This window comes from Panthera onca, chromosome B1 (assembly GCF_046562875.1).
Source record: "Panthera onca isolate mPanOnc1 chromosome B1, mPanOnc1 haplotype 2, whole genome shotgun sequence".
Taxonomy (NCBI): Eukaryota; Metazoa; Chordata; class Mammalia; order Carnivora; family Felidae; genus Panthera; species Panthera onca.
This window is the reverse complement of record NC_138342.1, coordinates 67,310,029-67,337,903: the sequence shown is the minus strand read 5'-3', so window position 1 is coordinate 67,337,903 and position 27,875 is coordinate 67,310,029. Positions and strand designations below refer to the sequence as shown.

The 27,875-nt window shown below is 41.0% G+C and overlaps 1 protein-coding gene and 1 pseudogene across 5 annotated transcripts in view; one reads left to right on the top strand and one right to left on the bottom strand.

Annotated features, from left to right (window-relative positions):
* The window catches only part of ENOPH1 (enolase-phosphatase 1), a 37,290-nt gene that overhangs the window by 2,000 nt on the left and 7,415 nt on the right, over positions 1 to 27,875 (bottom strand). For 3 of the 5 annotated variants that reach the window (XM_078445984.2, XM_060654757.3, XM_078445983.2), the window contains exons 2-5: positions 12,721 to 12,822; positions 9,255 to 9,457; positions 6,820 to 6,952; positions 4,841 to 4,964 (exon numbers count right to left, since the gene is read on the bottom strand). In XM_078445984.2, coding sequence (XP_078302110.1) covers positions 4,841 to 4,964; positions 6,820 to 6,952; positions 9,255 to 9,379 — 382 coding nt within the window. In that variant the 5' untranslated portion in view covers positions 9,380 to 9,457; positions 12,721 to 12,822. The remainder of the gene's footprint in view (positions 1 to 4,840; positions 4,965 to 6,819; positions 6,953 to 9,254; positions 9,458 to 12,720; positions 12,823 to 27,875) is intronic. The other 2 variants (XM_078445982.2, XM_078445985.2) reach the window with 1 other exon arrangement.
* Positions 9,829 to 11,748, top strand: LOC132692365 (heterogeneous nuclear ribonucleoprotein A3 pseudogene; annotated as a pseudogene).

Sequence of the window (27,875 nt, the reverse complement as noted above, 5' to 3'; positions counted from 1 at the left end):
TCTAGGAACAGACATATGAACAAAACAAAGCTCCTGTCTTCATGGAGCTCCCATTCTCATTTAAATCTTCACAACAACCCTGAGGTAGTTAGTATTACTATCCCTATTCTACAGACACAGAAAGTGAGAGCTAGCAAGTGGCAGAGCTAACGTTTCAAAGTGTCAACCTGACTCTATGGTCTCTGCTCTAGAACAAGGGCGAAAAAATTATGACCTACCACCTGCTTCTGTAAATAAAGTTTTATTAGAACACAGCCATGCCCATTCATTCGTGCATTGTCTATGGCTGCTTTTCCACTCCCAGGACAGAGTTTTAAGAGTAGAAACAAAGGCTGTAGGGCCTGCAAAGCCTAAAATACACTACTGGCCCTTTACGGAGCAAGCTTGCCAACTCCTGCTCTAGAGCAATACTACTCCAAGTGTGGTCTATGTACTTATAGTTGGGGCAACCACCTGGAAGCTTATTAGAAATGCAGAATCTCAAGTCCCCAACATGGAACTACTGAATTAGGATCTGCAATTTAACAAATGACTGACTTCTGAGCACACAGGGTAAGTTTTGATCAGAAGTCTCAAGGAAAGAAAACTGGCAAGAGAGGAGGCATTCTGGGCAGACATAAAGCCATGTATAGATATTGGAAGAATAGAGCAAGTGAGTGTGGGAGACAGCACACAGGTAAGACAGAGCCAAACTGGTGAAGAATCTGAAACACATTCTATGGAGTTTAGATTTGATGTAATACGAAACCACAGTCATTTCCTATCATTTGGAAAACAGTTGCACCATCAAAATGGGTTACAGGGCAACAGTGCAGAGCGAGTAAGAAGCTCCCAGAGGGAGTGAATGGGGCAGAGCCATCTCTTCCACGTCCAGCTTCTGCCCTTCCTGTGAAAGGGCTGTCACCTCCCAGAGCAAACAAAGTGCTCAGCAATCCCCTCTTCGTGTGGAAATCCCATCCTCAGGCAAACTCTGCAGACCCCTTCACCCCCAGTTCCCAGCCTGACTGCCTCAAGCAAAGCTTTCCTCTTGACTAGCAACCCAGGATCTCAACTAAGTTGAGCCACCACAATCCACGATCCACGTGGGACCTGACACTAGCCAATGACTTTTGCACACTCAGCCTCTTACCGGCATCACCACGGGGCAAGTGTTGTCCTTTGTGCATCTGTTTGCCCTGTTGGCACAATATTGACTTGAAACCCTGGGCCTCCTTCCTTTCCTCCAAGAGGAAAAAGCCTTTCAGGGTCTCTTTTTCATACTTGGATCTTATTTGGGATACCAAATAGTTAGTCTTCCATTCTGTCTTGGCAGTGGAGTCTGGGCATGTGGTACCAAAAACACAGGATCAGAAATAACAGAAAAGAACAAGGCAAGCAGCCAGCTGCCTGGCCGCATCCCAGCTACACATGAGCCCAGTTCTGGCCCTACTGCTTCACTGGGTGTGGAGCTGGCAGAAGATGAGGGACAAGAACAAGACCTCCGTGCGGAGGCCTTGGAGAAAGTCAATTTTGTTTTGAGGCCAACTTGGGGATTATCTCTATTCGCTGAAGTTAAGAATAGTTTCTGGGACTGAAGCCTAAAGAAATCGCTTCAGTGAAAAGAGAAAAGACATAAAATTATAGATGTACTATGATAACAATTAGAAAAAAAATGTGGCTACAGACAAGACTATGAAGAACCTGTATGTGATCTTACTAGGGCAGGGATTATAATTATTAATAGTAACCATAAAGTGAGGGAGGGGGGAAAGTCTGGGGATCATAACACATTCAATCCCAGAATGCTCGAGACAGACTCCATGCGGAGCTCCGGCCACAAAGCAGGTCTCTGATGCTAAGCCGGCAGAAACTTATCATCCAAACTGCTAGGAAATTAAATAGAAGGCAAACCATTCATTTATATGAATGACAGAAAAGCAATTCACAGATTAAACCAGCTAACCTCAGCAGAGCAGGGCCTATCTCCTTTCCATAAGGAACAAAGCAAAATAAAAGGTATTCAAATTATCATTCCTCACAGAAACTGCTGGCTTTCATACCCTTAACCTGTGTAGACAGTAGAGCAACCTCCCCACCCCACCACTCTAAGTCCCCAAAAGCCATTCTTAAAAGAAGGTAAATCATAACTTTAAATCGGAAGAAGTTTCTGTACAGAAATAAGATAGGCGAATATTTATAGTATATTTATAGTCCGGGGGGAGAAACTGGGTAAAATGGCTGTTATCAAGGTTGATACTTGTCGATGGTACATTTATGTGGCCTGGCTACCTAGTTACACAGCAAACGTTGAAACATCTGTCTCTCTTCTCCCTCGGTGCAGTCAAGCAGTAAATGTAAAGTTTTCCAGGATAGGGAAAAACAAGACAACAGTTTGTAGGAACCCTTGGACTTTGAACTGACCCAAGCCAGGATATGCAAGACAGGGGCTGATCCCCACAACATCTGCTGAGTTTTCAAACTCGAGATAACAAATGGCTGTGATCTGGTACCATCCACCTGGATCAAAATTTCAGTCTACATTCACCAAGGCTTAAAATTTAACAGAAATATTAACAATTACTATATGTCTACCGCATGCTAGGTAAAATTAAGTTCCTCTTTCTCTAGAAAGCATTATTATAACTTTTGGAAGGCATTATATGTGATCTACGCTGGTTAGGATTTTTTTTAAACCGCTTAGCAAATTAGTACTTGCTTAGATACCTGTAACTCTTGCCTAACAGAACGGACCAAAAGCTGGAGGGTCGGCAGCAGAGAGAGAATACAGTTCATACACACTTCTTCTGCTAAGATACCTCTGTCAGCAGCTTGGGTTTGCCTTTGGGCCCTATCTCTGAAAGTCCTAGTGGGTGGGGGTTTCTCGAAGGACTAGAGAGAGGGATTTGGCCTGCAGACCATTGTAGCTGCCGTCGAGGGGCTCTGGAGTCACATGGAGCCAACTAGGCAAGAGAGCACCCAGCCCTGCACCTCTTCTCCCTGACGCCCTTCCCAGCCTGCTGGGGAACAGTGTGTCAGGGCAGCCACACAATACACAAAGTCTTGTTCTGGGGATAAACGGAAGATGAAACTTCCAATCCAAGGTAAACAGAAGAAACAAATATAAAGAACTGCCCTTGGGGCACCTGGGTGTCTCAGTCGGTTGAGCATCTGACTTCAGCTCAGATCATCTCAAGGCTCATGAGTTTCAAGTTCTGCATCAGACTCACAGCTATCAGCAAGGGAGCCTGCTTCAGATCTTCTGTCCCCCCCCCCCCCGCCCCCCCGCTCAGGCTCTCTCTCTCTAAGATAAAAAAACATTAAAAAAAAAAAAAAGATGGGGCACCTGGGTGGCTCAGTCAGTTGAGCATCCGACTTCACCTCAGGTCACGATCTTGCGGCTCATGAGTTCGAGCCCCGCATCTGGCTCACTGCTGTCAGTGCGGAGCCTGCTTCGGATCCTGTCCTCCCTCTCTCTTTGCCCTTCCCCACTTGTACTCTCTCTCTCAAAAATAAATAAATCTTAAAAAAAAAAAAAAAAATTGCCCTCAAATACAGGTGCAATTATAAACACACCAAAATTAGGCCCCCTGGAAGACGCACAAACTCTAAGGACAATGAGCATGCAATCAACAGCTGGCACCAGGTGAAGGTGTCCGGGCAAGTCTAACCAAGCAGAGGCTTTCACAGAACAACCAGAGACCAACCTTCCCCCAGCACCCACTATCTCTTCACCTGCCACTGCTTGTTTCCTCATTCACTACCGTTTCCTTCCGTAAATCTCTAGAGGATCTACATTCATACACAGAAACTGGAGTGTGAGCTTTCTATTCTGACCCAAAGTACTCTTGAAGTCACTTATATTACCAGTACGGTACAGTATATACTGTTACGTGGATTCAATACTTAAAATAATAATGCATCTGGCTAACGTACCCCATATAATAAAGTACTATTATAATGGGTAAAAAAGATGTGTATCTTTAAACAGATGGATCATGCCAAGAAAGTCCTGAGGTTCAGAGCATGACGGGTGCCTGGGGACTGGGGTCACCTGAGGGAAGGTGGAGAGGAGGCTCCTAGTCACCAGGGAGGAGTGCTTATCAACTGGAACAAGAATGACACAAAAGCTCTCAAACCATTCAGAGTTCTCCTCCCCTCTAGCTTTTTGTTTCTTTTTTTGGTATTTTTCTGAGTGTGCATAGCTCATCTCAGTGCTATTAAATACATATGATCACGTCTACTGTAAGCTGATGTCCCTCACCACACACCTACCCTCATACTCGTGTCTGCATGCTCCATCACCCAGTGACATCCCTGAAGTTGTCCTTTGTTATTTTGCCATTTCATCCATGTGTGTGTATATACAGAAGGATGGGTGGGAGACCATGGATAAGAGTTACAGTGAGAAGATCTAGTCTTTCCAGTACTACTTGCCCACGCATAACCCCCAAGGAAGGGTAAATGGAGAGAAACATGGGTCATTTGATTCACTGCTCCCTTTTATAAACCCGTTTCATTTTTCGAGGATCCACACAAACTTTCTTTACAGAGGCCACGTGTTTGCAGTGCCAGGCCCAGCACTTACCCTGGAGTATACAACAGAAGAAGTCAGATTACTCGGGGCACCTGGGGAGTTCAGCCAGTTAAGTGTCTTAACTCTTGATTTTGGCTCAGGTCATGATCTCTCACGGTTTGACAGTTCGAGCCCCACATCAGGCTCTGAGCTGACAGTGAGAAGCCTGCTTGGGATTCTCTTTCTCCCCCTCTCCTAACCACAACCCTGCCCCCCGTCTCATGCATGCATGTGCTTTCTCTCTCTCTCTGTCAAAAAAAAAAAAAAAAAAGGAATCCAATTACTCACCTAGAGTAACATCTGTCAAAAACAAGATGTTGTTGGTTGAGCACCCAATGCTGTTGGCAATCTTTCGGTAACTCTCACTCTCCACTTTGTGTCCAATCTTGGTATCAAAGTGACCATCAACAAGCTGCACAAAGGGAAAGAAAAGACTGACGTCATAAATACACTTGCAACCCAACTCCTTTGTCTTTCCATTTTCTCGGAGATACGTAACAATCATAGCGATTTCGTCCCCTCAGTAAATAATCCCTGAAAGCCTTATGGAGGCTACAGAAAGAAAACATAATGTAAGATTTTATAGAAATAAACATTTGGAAGAAGTAAACAATTCAATGTATATAAGATCATGTTTTAATTTACTTAGTTTTCTTTGAGAAGCATTAATTTTATATCCAAAATCTTTTAAAACACACATGCCCTACTTTCTATCCTTAAAACCCCATTTATACTCAAAAACTACTTATTGGACTGGGTTTCACTCCTGATGACAGGTCCTGAACATTGTCCTCTGATCCCAGAATGAATAGATCTCTCTAACCTGTCTCACTAATAAGCTGTTACTTAACTTTCAAGAAACTTTCATTTTTTACATTTTGAAATTCTACCCAAGAGCTAGTATATATATCCTTCCTGTCTTAAAGATAACTGGGATCAAAATATGTAACTTGCTTATTTAACTAACATGAACCAAAATAAGTCCACATTTAGGATCAGCTATTATGTGATACTTTGAATATTGTCAGAACTTTTCACAAACTAAAAACAAGCCTAACAACACTCAAAGACAAATTAAGGTAATATTAATACTATGATTTTTTAAAACTTTTAAAAAGTTAAGATCGGTTTTATAGATTTTCTTTCTTTCTCAAGTCTGCCTCACTTAGTACTTTTTTATTATTGAATTCAGTAATTACTGTGTCTTATCTACTATCATCTTAATGTCTGTTCCACTAGAGAGAGCAAAACGGTAGTTTACATCTGTATTCAGAGATACAGATATCTGTACACCAATAATGCAAGGGTTTTATTCCTGACTTAATATTTGATTTAAACTAAAACACAGGGAAGTACTAAAATGAGAATATGACAATCTCCAAAGCCAAAGTATTCTCTGTGCACAGTAGAGACTCAATGAATACTTGTTTAAAATATAGCTGGCTGGATGACCTACTATATATCACTACATTCGGCCTGTATTTGGTTAGCTGGCATTTCTTTTTCAGGTCCTAAACGCCTGCCTTCTTCCACTGACCACCGTATCCTCCAGAAGGTGTAGGGATGGTGGGACAGAGGAGCCGGCAGGAATTGTCTCATCTACAAGAAACGTAATAGGTGGCCTGCACGTATCACTCTTCGGTAACATGCCCAGTTCTCTCTTACAGAGAATGAAATTTCTGAAATGTCTCTCCAAATCGCCAGAAACAAATGAACCCATACTGCACTATGCTTCATGAAAGAAGTTTATGTGTGCATGTGTTTGGATGGGGTATGTGCCACTATGGACCACTTACCTGACTTTAAACAACCAAAAGAAGCGGGCCGTTAGTGTTCTCTGAGTTGACAATTTTCTGATGTTGGCAAGGTAGCTGATTTATAAGCCAGCTCCTATTTTATTACCTGTATTACATATACATCTATATATAATATACATTTATATATTCCTGACCCCATCCCAGACCTGCCAATTCAGATCTGCTAGGAAGCATGGCCCAGGGATCTACACTTTTAACAGACTCCCAGGTGATCATTATTCACAATATCTTAAGAACCTCCAATGCCAAGACTGGCTCCACAGAAACAGTTTATCCTTCCCTCGAATGTATTCTCCAGTTTATCCAGTCTCTTTACCACCTGCTTAGCATATATGCATGCAATGATCTGATTGCTGATTTAGCTTATAACTGTAGAATATTCCTTTAAGATTCTTTATTTCATGCTTTGATAGTGTCCAAAAACAAAGTAACCTACCTCAGTTAACCTACCTCAAGAATATCTCCCTCTGTAGAATGCCCAAATAATAGCTTCTGGGCCTCTACACTCCCTGAAGAATAGATATACACCTTCATTCCAGCCTCTCTCCATTTCCTGACTGCTGGAACTACATCTTCAAAGAACCTGGAGGGAAGAGCACCAAGGTCAAGTGAGGGAACACATTATTCAACCAGATGAAAACCAGGCAAAATAGTTGGAACAAGTTTCTCTATTTGTGCCCATGAGAAGCATCTCCAAGAGACTTCGAGTCCGGTCTGATAAGCTTGTCACTGGAGATTCAGGATCACAGTGGATTAGAAGCAACAACTTAGGTGGAGAGGACAGTTTTGGGCAGACAGCCACACTAATGACAGTAAAAAGTGATTACAAATAAGGGATGAAATAACAGTGTTTTTTAAAGTTCCCAAGGAACTCCAAAAAGCAAATAACAATCATGGAATCTTTGATGTAATCCATGACAAGAAAAGGTTAAATTATGTCCAGTGTGTCTTCATAAAGCATGGCAATGCCTTTAAAAAGATGTGCTTCCAAACAATTAAAAGAAAAACATTTGCGGGTTCAAAGCTATTAATATCTGATCAGCTAGAAAATGGAACTTCACTTCTTGAGAACTAAGAAAATCTAAAGTTTTACTCTATAGAAAAAAAATTACAGAATAAACCAGTTAAGAGACTTGTACCATCTCACATTGGCAGGTCAGCAGTGTCTAGCTTTTGATTCCGGACACTAAGTCCTGCTTACCCGTTCCACAAGGTCTTCCCTATCCAGTGGTGGAAATAATATCGCAGGAAATAGGTGCAAAGAGAAGCATAAGAACTTGGAATGTGGAACCAGTCATCTCTAAAAGATTAACTGGAAAATGTCAGAGAAGTCTCCTACTGGATAAAAGAGCTTAATATGTAATATTAATTGAAGGAAAGAGATCAACTAGTTCAAAACCAGTATACATAATTATGGGTTACTTTGTGCATTACTTTACACTCCTAGAGACAGGATTTCTTCCACGTTGCCAGTGCAGGGCTTAGAAGTCTAAGAGAACTTATTTCACGTCTCTGGTTCTATAATTAAGGAAACCAGACCAAGAGAAGAAAGGACTAACTACTCCAAGCATTCTCTCCTGGCTCCACTCTTGTGTTTTACAAAGTGAACCAGCAGACATTCCCAGATCATTGGCCGATCTGGAAATTCTTTTTTTTTTTTTTTTTTTTTTATTAAAAAAAAAAATTTTTTTTTTACATTTGTTTTTGAGAGACAGAAAGAGAGGGAGACACAGAATCAGAAGCAGGCTCCAGGCTCTGAGCTGTCAGCCCGACGCGGGGCTCAAACCCACGAACTGTGAGATCATGACCTGAGCTGAAGTTGGACCCTTAACCGACTGAGCTACCCAGGCTCCCCGGCCTATCTGGAAATTCTAATGCAGCCTTTAAAAAGTGGAAGCCCCTTGTAAAGTACATAACGGAATGGTATCTCATTTGACAGAAAAACAAAAGAAATACAACAGCTAGAAGTGGACTTGGATCTTAGGGTTTACATCAGGCAATGGCCTAAAATCCTTAGTTGGCAGTGTCTAAGAATTTCTTGGGCGCCTGGGTAGCTCAGTCAGTTGAGCGTCTGACTCTTGATTTCAGTTCAACTCATGATCTCATGGTTCGTGGGTTCAAGCCCCAAATCTGCCTGCATACTGACAGTGTGGAGCCTGCCTGGGATTCTTTCTCTCCCTCTCTTTGCCCCTCCCCCGTTCTCGCTGTCTCTCAAAATAAATCAACTTAAAAAAGAATTTCTTAGCAGGGTGCCTGGCTGGTTCAGTCAGTAGAGCGTGAGCTTCTTGCTCTTAAGGTTCTAAGTTTCAGCCCCACATCGGATGTAGAGATTACTTAAAAATAAAATATTGAAAAAAAAAAAAAAAAAAAAAAAAAGAATTTCTGAGCAATACAGGACTCCTGGTCTCCTTTGACAGGAGCGCTCCCAGAACACCACAGCCAAGACTCCAGTCAGGGTGGTACTCCTAACACCCTGAGTAACCCCAAAGTAACACGTAAATAATGGCACCCATCTTTCTCCTCTAACAGAGCAGAAAGCAAGTGATTGAACGGTCCTGAGACATAGCCCGACAGTGCCGCCACTCGTATGCTAAGGATCAAACAGGACTTAGTTCAAGGAAGTCACCATCTTCTAGGTAGCTGTTTTACACTGGGATAAAAAGTCCTTCGGCCATCCCACAAAGCCAGGCATGCTGGTCTGGGGAATTTAGCCGGATGGAACGCTTTCCCCGGCTCTGAAACAAACAAAACAAACACTCACTTGTTAAAATAAAAAGAATGTTGACTTTATCTATTTTATGAATCACACAACGAACACTGGACAGAGAGGACCAGTGGAAAACGCATTCGGTTTTGGGGCTGGTGAAATGTTTTGAGTTACATACTCTGCTTTCATGCGCCCAGCTGCAAAAGCCGCCCTCCACATGTGGCCCTGCAGCTGTTTCAGCGCCGTGGTCTTTCGATCCAGAGACATCTGCCAGCGCACGTTATCCACCACGGCCTGGATCATCTGCTGCAGGTCATCCACTCCATTCCCAGATGCAGCAGGGATGGGAACAGCCCCATCCAGGTGGGAATCCTCTTCAGCCTTGAAGTCGTAAACAAGATGTTTGGTTCGGACTTATTTTTAAAAAGATCACTTAAAATGAGACCTGAAAACCAAGCTGAACAATTTTCTCCAACTATCATTAGCACCTAGCACTGTGACAAATTAAAGTGTCTTACACTTTGGAGGAGGATAGTGAACGATTCCTAAGGGAAAAGTGGATTCTAATTAATGAATTTACATTACCTTTCCTATATTGCTAAAGCTGAAATTTAAATCAAGAGGCATGTTGTACATGAAAAAAGACACAGCATATAATGGTAAAATGATACAGTAAGACCCAGTGTGTTGATTCACTTACTGGGATCAACAAACCAGGACTTTAATTACATCTGATCATTTTTTCTGCACTATAATGAACTGAGGAAGAAACAAAATCTCAACAAAATCCGTTTCTGCCTGGAATTCAATGAAAAGAAGCTAGCAAAGCAATGTCTGGGGTTGGTTCTTTTTCAGTATCTGTCAATATGAAAGGAATTTTTTCTTTGCAAAAAAAAAAACAAAAAACAAAACCCTAACAGCTATTTAGAACAATGACTGTGAGTAAGCATATTCCAATGATTTATACACTACAATGGGGGAATATGTATGTATATTTCAACAAGAGTTGTAAGACAAGACAAAGCTGAGGGAGGGGAGTTTCAGATGAACCCTGAGTTATCTAGAATATTTAACAAACCCAAATGCTCCGCGGCCCAAAGGAAGGGACTGTACATCCAATCCCAAATTCAACCATTAAAACATTTCCAGAGCGTTCCACATTGTCCGATGTAGAAAACTAACTAGAAAGTAACTGCCAGAGTTCACCCTGCACAGCATATAAGATCTTTGCCACTGAGGCAATTTTAATAAGGAAAAAAAAAAAGCAGCAACAACAGAGGGGTGGCTGGGTGGCTCAGGAGGTTAAACGTTTGCTTTCAGCTCAGGTCATGATCTCACAGTTTGTGTTAGAGCCCCGCATCGGGCTCTCTGCTCTCAATGCAGGGCCCACTTTGGATCCTCGGTCTCCCTCATTTTGCTCCCCCTGCCCCCCGCTCGTGTGCGTGTGCGTGTGCTCTCTCACTCTCTCAAATAAATAAACGTTTGAAAAAGAAAGAAAGAGTCCCATATTGAACTTAAGTTGGAAGAGGCGAGTCCGGTCTCAAAATGGAGGTAAAACCGCCGCCCAGTCGCCCCCAGCCCAACTCTGGCCATCACCGCTACCACCGGGGGGAGGAGGGCCATGATCCAAAGGAACCAGAACAGTTGAGAAAACTGTTTATTGGTGGTTTCAGCTTTGAAACTACAGATGATAGTTTAAGAGAACATTGTAAAAAATGGGGCACACTTACAGACTGTGTGGTGATGAGAGACCCCCAAACGAAATGTTCCAGAGGTTTCGGTTTTGTAACTTACTCTTGTGTGGAGAAGGTGGATGTAGCAATGTGTGCTCGACCACACAAGGTTGATGGGCATGTAGTGGAACCAAAGAGAGCTGTTTCTACAGAGGATTCTGTAAAGCCTGGCACCCATCTAACTGTGAAGAAAATTTTCGTTGGTGGTATTAAAGAAGATACAGAAGAATATAATTTGAGAGACTACTTTGAAAACTATGGCAAGATGGAAACCACAGAAGTTATGGGGGACAGGCAGAGTGGAACAAAGAGAGGATTTGCTTTTGTAACTTCTGATACAGTTGATACAACTGTTGTTCAGAAATACCACACAATTAATGGGCATAACTGTGAAGTGGAAAAGGCCCTTTCCAAACAAGAATTTCGGTCTGCTGGATCGCAAAGAGGTCGTGGAGGTGGATCTGGCAACTTTATGGGTCGTGGAGGAAACTTGGGAGGTGGTGGTAACTTTGGCCGCGGTGGAAACTCTGGTGGAAGAGGAGGCTATGGTGGTGGAGGTGGTGGCAGCAGGGGTAGTTATGGAGGAGGTGATGGTGGATATAATGGATTTGGAGGTGATGGTGGCAACTATGGTGGTGGTCCTGGTTCTAGAATAGAGGAGGCTATGGTGGTGGTGGACCAGGATATGGAAACCAAGGAGGTGGATATGGTGGCGGTGGTGGCGGATATGATGGTTACAATGAAGGAGGAAATTTTGGAGGTGGTAAGTATGGTGGTGGTGGGAACTGTAACGATTTTGGAAATTATAGGGGACAACAGCAATCAAATTACGGACCCATGAAGGGGGGCGGTTTTGGTGGAAGAAGCTCGGGCAGTCCCTAAGGTGGTGGTTATGGATCTGGTGGTGGAAGTGGTAGATGCGGTAGCAGAAGGTTCTAAAAATTTTCAGAAGGGCTACAGTTCTCAGCAGGAGAGAGAGCGAGGAGTTGTCAGGAAAGCTTCAGGTTACTTTGAGACAGTTGTCCCAACTGCATTAGAGGAACTGTAAAAATCTGCCACAGAAGGAACGACGCTCCATAGTCAGAAGAGTTCCTGCAGCTTCAACAGGAAACCCTTCTTGTTCAGGACGGTCATAGCCACAGTTGGCAAAAAGTGCAGCTATTGATTAATGCAATGTAGTGTCAATTAGATGTGTATTCCTGAGGTTTTCTTTCTGTTGTAGCTTTGTTTTTTTCTTTTCATTACATCAGGTATATTGCCCTGTAAATTGTGGTACTGGTACCAGGAAAAAAAAAATTAAGGAATTTTTAACTTTTCAAAACAATAAAAATAAAATAAAAAGAAAGAAAGAAAGGAAAAAAATCAGTTCTTTCCCAGTTCCACAATGTGGAAGGGAAAAACGGACTGTAAACCGGAGGGTGAATAGAGCAGAGCACCACAAGAGACAGACGCTGGCCCATGAGCAGGGAGACAGGTCTAGAGGGCTGTATGGATGTGAAGCCCGAGGAGGGCTGTGCAGGGGGGGGCACGGCTCCTACCAAGAGGCAGAAGAGAGTGGAGAATGAGGTGCTGAGGTGCTGTCACTGGGAGACATTAATGAAAAATGTGACAAGACAGCACAAAACCTTTTACACACTACCCAGAAAAAGCTTCGTTTTAAAAATACATGACATTTTTATGCTTCTGGAATAGCTCCAGAGAGAAGCAACTGTAGAGACAATGAACTGCCATGATCTGCCCGTTTAATTATGTACTGTGAATTCCTAAGCAGGCAAGTCACTGCAACTGCCATGCCCTGCGAGCCCAGAGAGCTTCTTTTACAATATGCTCAGAGCGCATTCTAAGTCTCCAGGCATCCTCAGTTCTCAGACACTTGGGAATGTGGAAGCAATGGAAGAGAAGTGTCCCAACCTGTTTCCTCAGAAGATTGACATCCTGCTGGCACTCCTCTTCTTCCCAATGTGTCTGCAGATACTCTTTAACATTTTCTTTGATGTAAGGAAATAAAATGTCCTGGGTAAATGAGTTTAAAAAAAAAAAAAAGAATTAGCTTCAGTCATTTGTATGAGATCAAGTTCTTCAACAATCTCACTTTGCTAGTTGTGGCATGTAAGCCACTGAAAACTACATTGAAAATATGAAAATTACTGCTGTGGATACAGGAGTGAAACAGAAACAGAGACCAAGAAACAAATGAATTAGATCGAGTCAGCAAACTATAGCCCATGGGCCAAATCCACTCTACCTCCTGTTTTTGTAAATGAAGTTTTGCTTTTTTGTTTTTTTTTAAAGTAAGCTCTATGTCCAACATGGGTTTTGAACTCACAATCCCAAGATCAACAGTCATATGTTCTACCAACTGAGCCAGCCAGGCGCTCCTGTAAAGCAAGTTTTATTGGAACACAGCCACTCTCACTTGCTTGCATTGTCAGTGGCTACTTTGGGGCCACAATGGCAGAGTTGAATATCTGTAACCAAGACCATATGGTCCGCAAAGTCTAAACATTTACTGTTCAGCCCTTTACAGAAAAAGTCCACTGACTCCTAAACTAGATTGTTGACCATAGGTCCTTGAGGGTAGGGATCAAATATACTTTGCTCACAGCTGTTATCATCAATACACACACACTATCTGGCCCATGTCCATGGATGACAAATATTCCAAAAAAAAAAAAAAAAAAGACAATTTGATCACCATGATTTTTTCTTGGTAATCAGACTACCTATAGAATACCCTGTAAAACAGTGATGGGCAAAATAATTAAAAAATAAATACCCTGTCAGTAATCCATACACTAGGACCATGATTTCTCTTAGGTCAAAATTTTTATTTACTTACCACTGAGCTTATGTATCTTTTCTTTTTTTTGTTTGTTTATTTATTTTGAGAGAGAAGGAGAGTGAGCAAATGGGAGGAGGGACAGAGAGATAGGGAGAGAGAGAATCCTAAGCAGGCTCCATGCTGTCAGTGCAGAGCCCAACTCGGCTTAACCCCGTAAACTGTGAGATCATGACCTGGGGCCGAAATCAAGAGTTGACATTTAACCTACTGAGCCACCCAGATGTTCCAAGTCTATGTATCTTTTCAAAGTAAATGTGGTACATTCAATAAGTTTTGGGTTTTTTTTGTTGTTGTTGTTGTTGTTGTTTTTAGTGTCTACTAGTGGGGCACAGAAAAGGGAATTGAAAAGATAAAATAAATCAAAGTCCCTTTTCTCCAAAAGCTTAAGAATCTAGTGGGGGGACAGGAGGATGGCAAGCAAACAAAAACTTGTGATATGGGGCAAAGGGTGAGACAAGCAGAGTATAAGCAGAATGCTGTACAAATCCAGAGTATGATAACCTGCAAGAGTCTTAGCAATTACCAGTATTTTCTAAATATTGTATTTTTCTAAAAAATACAGAAAAATTAGTATACACTATGATGTACACCCCAAGTATACAATTCAGAGAAGGTCTCATACTTTAAGGAAAACTGTATAATCAAGTTGAACTCAATAAGTCAGTTTATTGGGGTGCCTGGGTGGCTCAGTTGGTTAAGCATCCAACTTCGGCTCAGGTGATGAACTCAGGGTCCATGGGTTCAAGTCCCATATCAGGCTCTGTGCTGACAGCTCGGAGCCTAGAGCCTGCTTTGGATTCTGTGCCTCCCTCTCTTTGTCCCTGTCTCTGTCTCAAAAATAAATAAACGTTAAAAAAGAAGTCAGTTTATTTAGGGGCACTTAAGTGGCTCAGTTGGTTGAGCATCCAACTCTTGATTTTGGCTCAGGTCACGATCCCAGGGTTGTGAGATAAAGTCCTCCATCAGGCTCTGTGCAGAGCATGGAGCCTGCTTGAATTTCTCTCTCTCTTTCTGTGCTCCTCTCTATTGCTCGCATGCTCTCTCTGTCTCTCTCTAAAAAAAATAAAGTTTTTTAAAAAGAAGTCTGTTTATCTAAACTCATCCACTTATTTTTTTAATGTTTTTATTATTTATTTTTGAGACAGTGCAAGTAGGGAAGGGGCAAAGGGGGGGTAGAGATCCGAAGGGGGTTCTGCACCAATAGCAGCGAGTCCTATGTGGGGTTCAAATCTATGAACCACGAGATCATGACCTGAGCCGAAGTTGGATGCTCAACCAACTGAGCCCCCCAGGTGCCCCTCACTCACTTATTTCTTTACTCAAATATTTACAGAATGCCCTTATAACTTCCAGTTACAAAATAAGTAAGTCACAGGGATACAAAGTACAGCATGGGGAATATACTCAATAATACTGTAGTAACTTTATATGGTTATGGATGGTAATTAAACTTATTATGGTGAGGGTTTCCGAATGTAAAAAAATGTCCAATCACTACGTTGCACACCTGAAACTAATATAATATTGCATGTCAACTGCATTTCAACAGAAAAATAAATAAAGAGTAGGGCTGATGCGTTTACCTCTCTTCATAACACATTATTCAAATTTCACCTGGCCTAGTAAAAATAAAGTCATTCAATTTTGCTTGTTCCCACATGGCGTTCCAGTAAGTAATGGATCATTCAGCAGATTCAAAAGCGTACAGTGTAATCAAGCAAATTGTTCAGCATACTTGACAGAACAGCCTTGTTTAAACTCAATAAAAACTCAATCCTGATCTAAAAGAAGGAAAATGAAGAGCTGAGATTGACAGCTTGTTTTTTCCACAAGAGACTCCTTTTACCATACTGATAGGCTTCTGTTCTTTAAATACTTGGTTTTCCCATCATGCCCTACATCATGCCCCTCCTTATCCTTCCTTTCACCTACTAATTTCTCCCGGACTCATGTACTGTAGCAGGACTGCAAGCTGGCCCCCTACTCAAGAATGCTGAGAAGATACACAAAAACTGAAGGCACACACAGCCAGTCCTCTCCTAAGCATATATCATAGACAAACTCTAACACAGGCACACAAAGAGAGAAGTAAAAAAAATGTTTATTTTAGTACTGGGTGTAATAACAAAATCAATGGAAACAATCTAAATCTTTATTAGCTAGAGAATAAACTCTAGTATATTCTTTCATTCTCTAAAACAACATATATATAAATAAATAAATAAGTAAATAAATAAATAAATAATAAAAATAAAAAATACAACAACATACAGCAGTTAAAAACTCAATACTGAGGGGCACCCGGCAGGCTCAGTCGGAGAAGCATATGACTCCTGATCTTGGGTAAGTTTGAGCCCCACGCTGGGTGTAGAGATTACTTAAATTAAAAAAATAAAATACTTGAAAAAACATCAATGTACTGAAATTATGATTATAAACGTGAATATAAACCCTAATGTATAAATAAAATTCATACAAAATGAGAGGTACTCAAGAGTCTCACTTATATTTATAATGCTTTATTTCTTTAGGATCTAAAACAAAATAGTCTCAAATTTAAAAAGCTTTGTGGTGGATGCATGCTCATTATATTAATCCGTATTCTTGCTTATTTAAAATGTTTCACAATTAAAACACAAGGCAACTTTGATCCCTCATCCTCTACCTGCTTCTTTCTCACTTGGTCATCCTCCTCCAATGTCCTATCTCCATTATTCCTCAACTCCCAAGCAACTGGAAACATTCCTGGGGAAAAACTTTGGGTTAGATTCATGGCCTCTCAGTAAATGAAAAGCTGAAGTACTTGAAAGGCATAAAAACAGATACAGTGCTATAGTACTTTGTGTTTCACAAAGCCCAATTTCCCATATCCAGCTTTAATGACCCCAAGAACAATTTATGGAGAGCCTGTGAGAGCCCAAGTCTTTAACCTCTCTGGCAGAAGAGAAAAAAAGACTATAGGCAGTATGCCAGGCCAGGGGGTCCTACCTCTGCTTTTTACTGCCATATTCAACTTACCCCCTCTCTGAGCCTCAGTTTTCTCACCTGTTAAATGGGAATGATAATACCAAGCAGTCACTGCAGAAATTAGAGATAATTAGATAGAAAGCACCTAGACCTTACCACTTATCATATTCTCCAGCACAGACATTTAAACTGGACAAGGATCACCTTTGACCCAAACTGAGTGACAAATAATAGCAGAGAAGTTCCCAGAGGATAAATCACAAGCACAATCAAGTCATACATTCAAGTTTTACTGAGGACCTACTGAGTGCCAGATGCCGCTGATAACAGAGTTATGAACCACAGCCTCGCCTCAGCGAACTCACAGGTGCAAGGTTTCAAACAATTTTGAACTTTTAGGAAAAGCTTTAAAAGTTAAACATTACTTTGGAATTCCTGTTCATCCAATTTGCCCCTTTCCTCTAGACATAAAACTCCCTTCTGCACTAAGTACACACACAAAGCTAGGCAATGAAAGCAGAACTTAGTATGACACACGGAACAACAAGACCACCTGGGAATGACATGTTAGCAGACTTCTATTTTAGTGCAAAAGTGTTACTGCATCGTATAAAAGTACATGGGGCACATAACTAAATTGTGAAGATTTTATCCCGTTCTTTCAACATACTTTCTGAGCAATGTATTCTGTGAGACAAATAAAACGCCTTCAAGTTGCTTATTTTTAAAGTCAGTAACAACATCGATTATATATGCTATGATAACATATAAGAAAGCTCTAAAAATAGACTTCAAAGAGCTAATGCTTCTTGCCCAACCCTGCCCATTGAACATTTTCAGCCTTTAAAAGTAATTCCAGAAAGAACTGTAATGATAAACGCTTTAACTTCAGTCATAATCCATTTATGGATAATTTCAGAATATTATAGCATGAAAACAATGCTGCAGTAAACCCAGGATTCTACAAGTGTGTGAATGTTTTTAGTCCACCAGGCACCGAAGGGGCTGTTATGCTTTAGTAGTACATATAACAAAAGGCCATGGAACTAAATGAGAGTATTTGTCTTTCAGGCGACTATGATTAAATTCCACTAAATGCTGGAGGGGATACTATGCAAGCAGCAATTTACATTACTCTGCACAGCTCAATGGTAGCTTTCTGAAAGAGCTCCATTAAGGCTCCTTAAGGGCCACAAAATTTCTGAACGTCTAATTAAAGAAGTTGCCTCATTAATGTTTAGAAGTCCAAATATGGATTTGCTTTACAGTCAAGTGGTCTGGTCGTTTTAATAAAAAGGTCATAGAATCAATAAAAATAAAATAGTTGCTATAATGTTTACTCAAGACTCCTCTGAGGAAAATGGGTAATAAAAAGGTAATGGGTAATAGAGTACAGCTATTTAAAGAAACTATTTTAAAAGCCTTCCAATGAACCACATAGTACGACAAATGATTCAAAGTATTTGAGAACTTAGAATTTTTTCGGCCAGAAAATTAAACATGAAGGCAATACTTTTAGGCTACTATTTTTCTATTAATCTCAGAAGATAAAAAGCAAAGGAAAATTAAGTGGGGTCTTAATTCTCTAAGCAAATCACATCCTCTAAATAAGAAATAAAACAGGTTAAAAATAAAGAACATAATCCCATTCTGGGGAATATCTAATGTACAGAACAAAATTGAGGGGAACATGGACATTTACACTACATTACATTCTCACTGGGTCAGGAGGTCATTTTCTACAATGAGAGCGTATAATCTTTTTTTAAAATTGAGATATAATTGACATATATTAGTTTGGAGCGTACAACACAGTGATTTGATACATGTATATAATACTGCAAAATGGTCACCACAATAAGCCTAGTTAACATGCATCACCACACAGTTATAAATTTTATCTTGTGATGAGAACTTTTAAGATTTTTCTTAGCAACTTTCAAAATATACAATACAGTCACCATGCTGTACATTATATTCCAGAACTTACTTATTTTATAACTCTAAGTTTGTACCTGCTTGAACACTTCCAATGTTGGGAATTTACTACTTCTTGGAGTGGTCCATGCCACCTGTTAAGACAGCTTCAGCAGTGGTGGTATTAAAATTGCTCCTTCAATATCCTTCCTGAAGACCCTACTAGGAGCTACCAAAAGTTTGGTGCTCTGGCTGCTACATGGGGCCACAGGAGCTCAGAAATTATGACTTTGGTGTCCCTCTCTTCAGTGGGGTAGGAAGGGATGTAACCATTCCTCTTTGAAAGCAGAAGCCTTTAGGAATAAACATTAGATTTCATCACCTGAATTCAAAATGATTAAATATGTTGCTGATAAAAAAAAAAAAAGTGTCTTCTAAATCCCGTTAAGGAGATTAAACTGTAATTAAAGAAAGATAAACTATAATCTAATTAATTGCAATGAGTCACATCACACAAGGGAAGGTTGTCATTACAAGGGGCTAGTAGCTGGGATAAGGTTTGAAAAAGACGCACAGAGACAGAATTATCAGTATCTCATGAATTTCAGAGAAGGAAACCAGATTGGCCTGGAGTCCTAGCCCCAAACAGTAGAAGGGAAAGGAAAGGAATTGATAATTAGCTTTTTGAATCCACCTACCATCCCTGATGGTGACCCCTCTGAACACATGATGAAGCCTGGGTTCTAAAAGGTTTCATTGCTGGTACAAAGTAAAGGCACAACTCAAACCCAGGCCTATGAAATCCCAATGCCTGAGTCTATCCAGCTCTGTGAGTAGATGACGTTGGGGAGCACTACTCTTGGGATCACCCAACACCCTGGGGACCATGATATTCTCTACAGATAATTCTAATATACCTTTGGTTTCTCAAAGACATTTGTACAAAGCAAATGAGAGATTTGAGGGGCACCTGGGTGGCTCAGTCGGTTGAACGTCTGACTTGGGCTCAGGTCACGATCTTGCAGTTTAAGATCATGTGAGTTCAAGCCCCGCATTGGGCTCTGTGTGGACAGCTCAGAGCCTGGAGCCCACTTCAGATTTTGTGTCTCCCTCTCTCTCTGCCCTCCCCTGCTTGCGCTCTTTCTCTCTCTCTCAAAAATAAATAAACATTAAGAAAATTAAAAAATAGAAAAAATAGAAAAAAAAAGAAAAAGAAAATGAGAGATGTGAGTTCACCTGGCAGTTCTATAACATTTCCAATAAACAGTAGTAATAATATAAGTAAGTTTTATAATAGTGGGAGTAACTGCCAACATTTACTAAGTCCTTATTATTCCAGGCACTCTCTATCTATAGTCAATCTTTAGTGACCTCTCATCTAATTTCATGATTTCAAATACCATCTCTTACTACTGACCCTCAAATCCAAGCTTTAGTACATAACTTCTCCCTGAACTACCAAGCACTCCAAATTTATTCAATGGATTAATAAACGGTCTGAATGATCTCATTTCAATTCTCTTAATAACCCTAATGAAACAAGTATTATTATTTCTCCCATTTTACACAAGCACATAAAGGTTAAGTACAAATTAATAGACTATGGTAACGGTTTATCAATCAGGTCTTGTTCTGTTTTGTTTGAAGAACCAGATCCCAGAGCTTCATCACCCTGGCTGCAGGGATCTAATGAGCTTAACTGAACCTACAGTGACTTAGACCCACACAAGGTCCAGCCCAGGAGTCAGCCAGCCTCTTGGAGCATACCAAGAGAACTGCGAACACTGGCCTGACCACGGCTCCTCTTCAAAGTCCCACCCAGGTCCCACTCTCGGGATTACCACTAGTTTCCAAACTATGTGTCTTAGTCTCTTTCCTCAGTGAAGGGTGTTAGCTCCACACTTTTTAGACTTAAGGAAAGGAATTTGTTCAAAGGTCACAATAATGAATCATTGGGAAAAAAATCAAGTTAATGAACCCCTCATATACACACCCAGAAGACAAAGAACCTTTTTTTGTATTTAAGACTTCTGTCTTTGAAAAGAAATCTGTGTTTCTGAAACAGAATCCCCTGGGAAGAGGTGCCAAGAGGTTCCAGGAGGGCCTCTAAGGACAGAGCTATTGACTATGTTCACATTCTTTAGAGGAGTGATGGAAAACTGGGTACAACAGGCTCACCGGGGGTTGCCTTCCACCCCTCTCTGACCCCTACATACACCAAAGCCAATTTTGAAAATTAAATGAGCAATTAATTATGAAAATCAAAAGTATGATACAAAAATAAGTTTGTTTTACTAAAGAAAAAAAGAATACCTTTTTTTCTTTAGTAAAGGAGTAACATGGGGGTAAGCTGTAAGAATGGAAAATGTTAAGAATCATCAAACACGGAGGGCGCCTGGGTGGCTCAGTCGGTTAAGTGTCCAACTTTGGCTCAGGTCATGATCTCACAGTTCAAGGGTTCGAGTCCCGCATCGGGCTCTGTGCTGACAGCTCAGAGCCTGGAGCCTGTTTCAGATTCTGTGTCTCCCTCTCTCTCTGCCCCTCCCCTGTTCATGCTCTGTCTCTGTCTCAAAAATAAATAAACATTAAAAAATAAAATTTAAAAGAATCATCTAACAGAGAAGGACTTCTCAGAGCTAAATACAGGATATACTTAAAAAGTTTATCTGGGCAAGATAGAGGCCTACCTACATATTTAAAAAGTGGGAGTTAGATATTATAATTGGTGCCTTTTTTTGGAGTAGATCAGACTACATTTATTTCAATAATCTCAACTGCTCTACGCAAAGGAAAAAAATCAGAAGGAATAGTCACCAAATTCTTAACGGTCATCTCTGAGTGGCAGGAGCAAAAGGAGACATTCACTCTCTATACTACGATATTATACTCTTCCATGATGTGTGCAATTTATAACAAACATGAATTACTTTGAGAAAAACTTGGGGGGAAAAGACTTTCCTCTATTCTCACAATAACAGATACAAGTTTCCATAGGAGAATATATTTAACTTTTAAACTTAATTTTTTAAATGTTTACTTATTTATTTTGAGAGAGAGAGAGAGCGCACAAGAGCTGAGGAGGGGCAGAGAGAGTCCCAAGCAGGCTCCACACCCCCAGTGCAGACGTGGGGCTCGAACTCATGAACCGTGAGATCATGACCTGAGCCGAAATTAAGAATAGGATGCTCAACCAACTGTGCCACCCAGGTGCCCCATAGCTTTTTTTTCTCCAATTTTTTTTTAAGTGTATTTATTTATTTGGGGGGGGGCGGAGAGAGGGAAAGAAAACCAGTGGGGGAGGGGCAGACAGAAGATCTCAAGCCAGCTCTGTGCTGACAGCAGTGAGCCCACTGCAGGGCTTAAACTCAGGAACCATGAGATCGTGACCTGAGCTGAAGTAGGATGCTTAACCGATTGAGCCACCCAGGTGCCCCAACCCCACAGCCTTTTAACTTAATTTTAATTGTTAATAAAATTTCTACCTTTCATTTTCTTTTTAAGTAAACTCTATCCCCAAGACGGGGCTCGAACTCATTACACCAAGTCATTACACCGAAATCAAGAGTCACATGCTCCCCGACTGAGCCCGCCAGGCGCCCCTCTTTCATAGTTTTTAAGGTCCATTTTTTGCTGATTTCTTCCTTTGGACTTCTAGGTTTTAGAAATGTTGATCAATGAAAAGTCTAATGTCATTCTAGAAACACTTCAGATAAGTTATATGCTGTTCAAATGAGATAAAGTACTACCTTGAGGAAATGTGAAATAGCAAGGACAGACAAGGTGGGGAAAAACTCAGTCCCAACCCTGTCCATGACCATTCTGGAACACATCATACCACCATCACAGAGCATTTACTGAATGCCTTATGTGCCTTTTTTAAAAATTCTTATGTTTTAGATTGTATTGGGCCCCAATCAATTCATACATACAAAGTTACGCTATGTAATTGTCGACCATTACCCAAATAACCTACCAGGTTTTCCATCTAAGAAATAAGTAAATTAAACAGTTGCTATCAAAATTTAAAAAAAAAAAAAAAAAAAAAGGAAAGAAAGGCTTCAGTCTCTGTCCATGAGGAGCTCTCAACATTGCTGGGAGACGGGACACAAATATAACACCAGAGGTAGCATGTGCTACAGTGGCAAATATACAGCCCTACAAAGGAGGGAGAGGATTCTGAAATTCCTGCTCAAACAAAACTCCTCTGAGAGCAGAAGCAGATCTTACTTCTGCGTTTCCATAGCCTAGCACAATAAATATTTTTTTAAGTTAATGAGTACATGGAACCAACCTGCACTTGGAGAGGAAAAAGTATTACATTCTAAGCTGAAGGAACAGTGGTGGCATGAAAGGGCATGACCTGAATGGGCATTTTCAGCTATAAAACGTGTAACAGAATAAAGGGACAGAAAATTGGAAAATCCTGTTCACTGAAGTGCAGAAGTTGAAACTTTATCTCTCAGCCAACAGGAAACCAGAAAGGATTTCCATGGTGTAAAGACAACCTATTCATGTACCTGTCCTCCTTACCAGGTTCCGTGAGGGTGACGGCTGGGTCTTAACGATTCTGGATCCTAGAAGAGCCTGGCACATGATTGGTATTTAAATAAATGTGAGAGGGGCGCCTGGGTGGCTCAGTCGGTTAAGCGTCCGACTTCAGCTCAGGTCACGATCTTGCGGTCCGTGGGTTCGAGCCCTGCATCGGGCTCTGGGCTGATGGCTCAGAGCCTGGAGCCTGCTTCCGATTCTGTGTCTCCCTCTCTTTCTGCCCCTCCCCTGTTCATGCTCTGTCTCTCTCTGTCTCAAAAATAAATAAAAACGTTAAAAAAAAATTTTTTTTTAAATAAATAAATGTGAGAGAAAGGAAGGAAAGATCAAACAAGTGCAGTGACACAAAAGGTTCTAGAGTAAGAGACCAGAAAGTCAAGCCAGGGGTGCTTTCCATCCACTTCTTGATATACTCAGACCTAATACAGTGATTCTCCAAAGCCTCTTCCCTTTGTTTCTGGTTGAATCAACAAAAATCCTCTCAGGTACCAAACATGGGTATATGTCCCTTTCGGAAACAGAATGAAGCAATGGGGAAGGTTTGGGAGAATGTTAAGTAAACCACCCAACAGCTACTTATCAAGACAGTCCTGCCATTCTAGTGGTTCCACAAATTCTTTGAAAGTAGATACACTGGTCTCATTCTTACTGTATTTTTGACTAGAGCCATAAGGAGTAGAGGTGGAGGTAATCATGGTGGGGAAAACATGTGGAGCAGGTGTCAGTAAATGTTAGTTGCCCCTTTTCCTTACTGAATTTTCACAAGCACTCTCTGTATCCCTTAGTCTGATACTTCTTGCATTATCATCAGTGTTTCTACAGAGCTTTATAATTTTTCAAAGTGTTCTGCATTCTATTCCATTCAGTCTTCATCACCACCTGATAAGCACACCAGATCCTACTATCTCATCCTTGCAGATGAAAAAGACTAAATTCAGAGATTCAATGAAGACGGGGAACGTAACTCAATTGCAGTTACTGGTGTCAATAATAAACAGTATAGGTAGAAGGAATTTTCTAGTTTGCCGTCCCTTGAGGGCTGTCTTCTAGCCAGTTTCATATTGAGGGCAGAATGGGCATCATATATTTCTCAGTGCTAAAAACGGTAGAAGTGACAATACTTATCATTTGGATGTTTAACCAAAGTTGGGATATACTGTCAGATAACACAAGCTCTCTTCCCAGAAAAACCATAAAATTAACATAGCAGTTGGGGCGCCTGGGTGGCTCAGTCGGTTAAGCGTCCGACTTCGGCTCAGGTCACGATCTCATGGTCCGTGAGTTGGAGCCCCGCGTCGGGCTCTGGGCTGATGGCTCAGAGCCTGGAGCCTGCTTCCGATTCTGTGTCTCCCTCTCTCTCTGCCCCTCCCCTGTTCATGCTCTGTCTCTCTCTGTCTCAAAAATAAATAAACGTTAAAAAAAAAAAACATAGCAGTTTTCATGAGAAAGAAATGTCAACCTCAACATTTCTCAATTATTATCTTTTAAAATACACTGCTGAAATATAAAAGAACATATAAGAGTAAATTACAAGCATCAGTAAACAATCAAGAATACATCAGTCATTTCTAAAAGTGTTTTAACCTAAAATATATTTCAAAAATATATATATTAAACTAACACTAGAAAAGTATATAAGCAGGATTATGTTTCTAAAGGGAATCAAGAAGCACCTGGCTGGCTCAGTCGGTGGATTGTTCTATTCTTGATCTTGGGGTTGTGAGCTCAAGCCCCACATCGGGTGTTGAGATTGCTTAAAAATAAAATCTTTAAGGGGCGCCTGGGTGGCGCAGTCGGTTAAGCGTCCGACTTCAGCCAGGTCACGATCTCGCGGTCCGTGAGTTCGAGCCCCGCGTCAGGCTCTGGGCTGATGGCTCGGAGCCTGGAGCCTGTTTCCGATTCTGTGTCTCCCTCTCTCTCTGCCCCTCCCCCGTTCATGCTCTGTCTCTCTCTGTCCCAAAAATAAAAAATAAAAAAAAAAAAAAAAAAAAAAAACGTTGAAAAAAAATAAAATCTTTAAAAGTAAATAATAAGTAAGTAAATAGAATCAAAACCTGTATCATTTTGATCTCAATCATTTGCTCTCAATGGGTATCTGCTGGGGCGCCTGGGTGGCTCAGTCAGTTTAGTGTCTGACTCTTGATTTTGGCTCAGGTCATGATCTCACAGCTCCTGGGTTTGAGCCCCGAGTCAGGCTCTGCACTGAAAGCACACAGCCTGCTTGGGATTGTGTGTGTGTGTGTCTCTGTCTCTCTCTCTCTCTCTCTCTCTCTCTCTCCTTCTCCCCTGCTAGCATGTGCACGTGCTCTCTCAAAAATAAACTGAAAAAAAAAAAACAAAACAAAAACGGGTATCCACTACCTCAAACAAGTATTTATAGGATCAAGGATTTGTCTGTTTAATTAGTATCTTCTAAAACATAGAAGGTTTAGTTTGAGATTTTTTTTCCCTTAGTCTAATTCAAAACCTTGCCAAATATCTCATTCTCTGAGGTAAAACTCTAGCCCTTAAACAATGTCTTTACCAACCTCCATACCAGCACAATCCTTAAACACCAACACAATCTTTAAAACAAAAACTGTCAGGGACACTTGGGTGGCTCAGGCGGTTGAGTGTGCGACTTCGGCTCAGGTCATGATCTCATGGCTCATGAGTTTGAGCCCCACGTTGAGCTGAGCTCAGGCCAAGAGCTCAGAGCCTGAAGCCTGCTCAGATTCGGTCTCCATCTCTCTCTCTCTCTTTGCCTTTCCCCTGCTCGTGCACACTCTCTCTCTCAAATATAAATATTAATAAAAATAAGAAAAAAACTGTCAAATCTTAAAGAAAACATTATCGATTGTATCCAACACCATTAATGATAAATTTGAAAAGTGGAGCAAATATAAATTCTAATTCCTTTATAGCCTAGATCCTCTAAAGGCATCTATTAGAGATGTTTGTGCTAACCAAGCATGGTAGAGGGGAAAATTCCCCCACCCTCAGATGTCCATATCCTAAACCTCAAAACCTATGAATATGTTACTTCATATGGCAAAGGGACTGTAGATATAATAAATTAAGATTCTCAAGATGGCAAGATTATCTTTGGATTATGTGGTTGGGCCTGATGCAATCCCAAGGGTCCTTATAGGTAAAAGGAAGTAGGAAGGTCAAAGTCAGAGACTGAAAGGCTGGTCTCAAGATGCCATACTGTTGATTCTGAAGACAGGGGAAAGGCCCAAGAACCAGGAAATGTGGGCAGCCTCTAGAAACTGGGAATGGCAAAGAAATTTTTCTAGAATTTTCTAAAATCTTCAGAAGGGACACAACCCTGCCAATACCTTTTTTAACTCCGTGAGATCCACTTCAGATTACCCTCTAGAAGTATAACATGATAAATCTGTATTGTCTTAAACCACTAAGTGTGTGGTAATTTTGTTACAGCGACCAGAGGAAAATAACACAACAGGTTTAGCAAGGCACTATTTACCTGCCCCTCTGCCAGGATATCCAAAGGCTTATTATACGCAAGTCCCTATTATACATACACATTCAACTAAATAAACACTTAAGTGTACTACCTAGTTACTCCTGTAAGTACACATAACTCCTTGCTAACAATTCTACTTGTCCTTTAAGAAAGGGGCTTTTGCTTTACAGTTCAGTTTTGGAAGGCGATTTGCAAAAAAAGCTGGGGAAGTGGCGACCTGCTATTAATCCTTTGGTGTCTACCAGGCTTACTGCATGACCTTGTTCCCTTGTATACAGCCTTACTGATTCATAGTCAATTTACTTAACCTCTCTCTCAGAGGTTGTGGTTCTGTTAATGGTGATAGATCTCTCATCTATACTCTTTCTTGGTCTGCTTTACCATATCAAATGGGCCATCAGAAAAGAGCAGTGCTAACAGGCCTACACATAGGTATAACTTGCAAATTTCTATGACGCCTAAAACCTTAAAAGTGTGGTACATAGGATGGCAGCAGTGGCATCACCTGGGCATCTGTGAGAAACTCAGCATCAAGTCCCGTTCCAGATCTTTATACCAGAAACTCCATTTTAGGGGCACCTGGGTGGCTCAGTCGGTTAAGTGTCCAACTCTTGATTTCGGCTCCAGGTGATGATCTCACCGTCTGCAAGTTCAAGCCCCATGTCAGGCTCTGCGCTGACAGCACAGAGCCTGCTTGGGATTCTCTGTCTCCCTCTCTACCCTAACCCCATTCATGCTCTCTCTCTCTCACTCTAAATAAAAATAAAAAACAACTTTAATTTAAAAAGTGGGGGGGGGGGCACCTGGGTGGCTCAGTTGGTTAAGCATCCAATTCTTGGTTTCAGTTCAAGTCATGATCTATAGGTTCATGAGTTCGGTCCCCGAATCAGGCTCTGCACTGATGTGCAGAGACTGCTTGGGATTCTCTCTCTCCCTCTCTCTCTGCCCCTGCCCTGCTTGTGTGCTCTCTCAAAATAAACTGGGAAAAAAAAAAATGTTTTTTTAATAAATAAATAAATAGATAAATAAATAAATAAACCTTTAGAAAGAAAAAAGAGCCAACTACATTTTAGCAAGGTCCCTAAATTATTTGTATACACATTCAAGTCTGAGAAGCACAAATACAAAAAACCTCTGGCAAGGGTACCCACCATGCCCCACTTAATATATTTTAGGGACAAAAATCCCAATCAGGTTCTTATTTTCAGTTAATGGAATCTTCTTAATTACCAAGATTTTCTTTTCAAGCACAAGTTTTCCTAAGGCATAAATGAAAAACATGCTCCCTGCCCACTATTCACTACTACGATTTGTTGGAGTGGT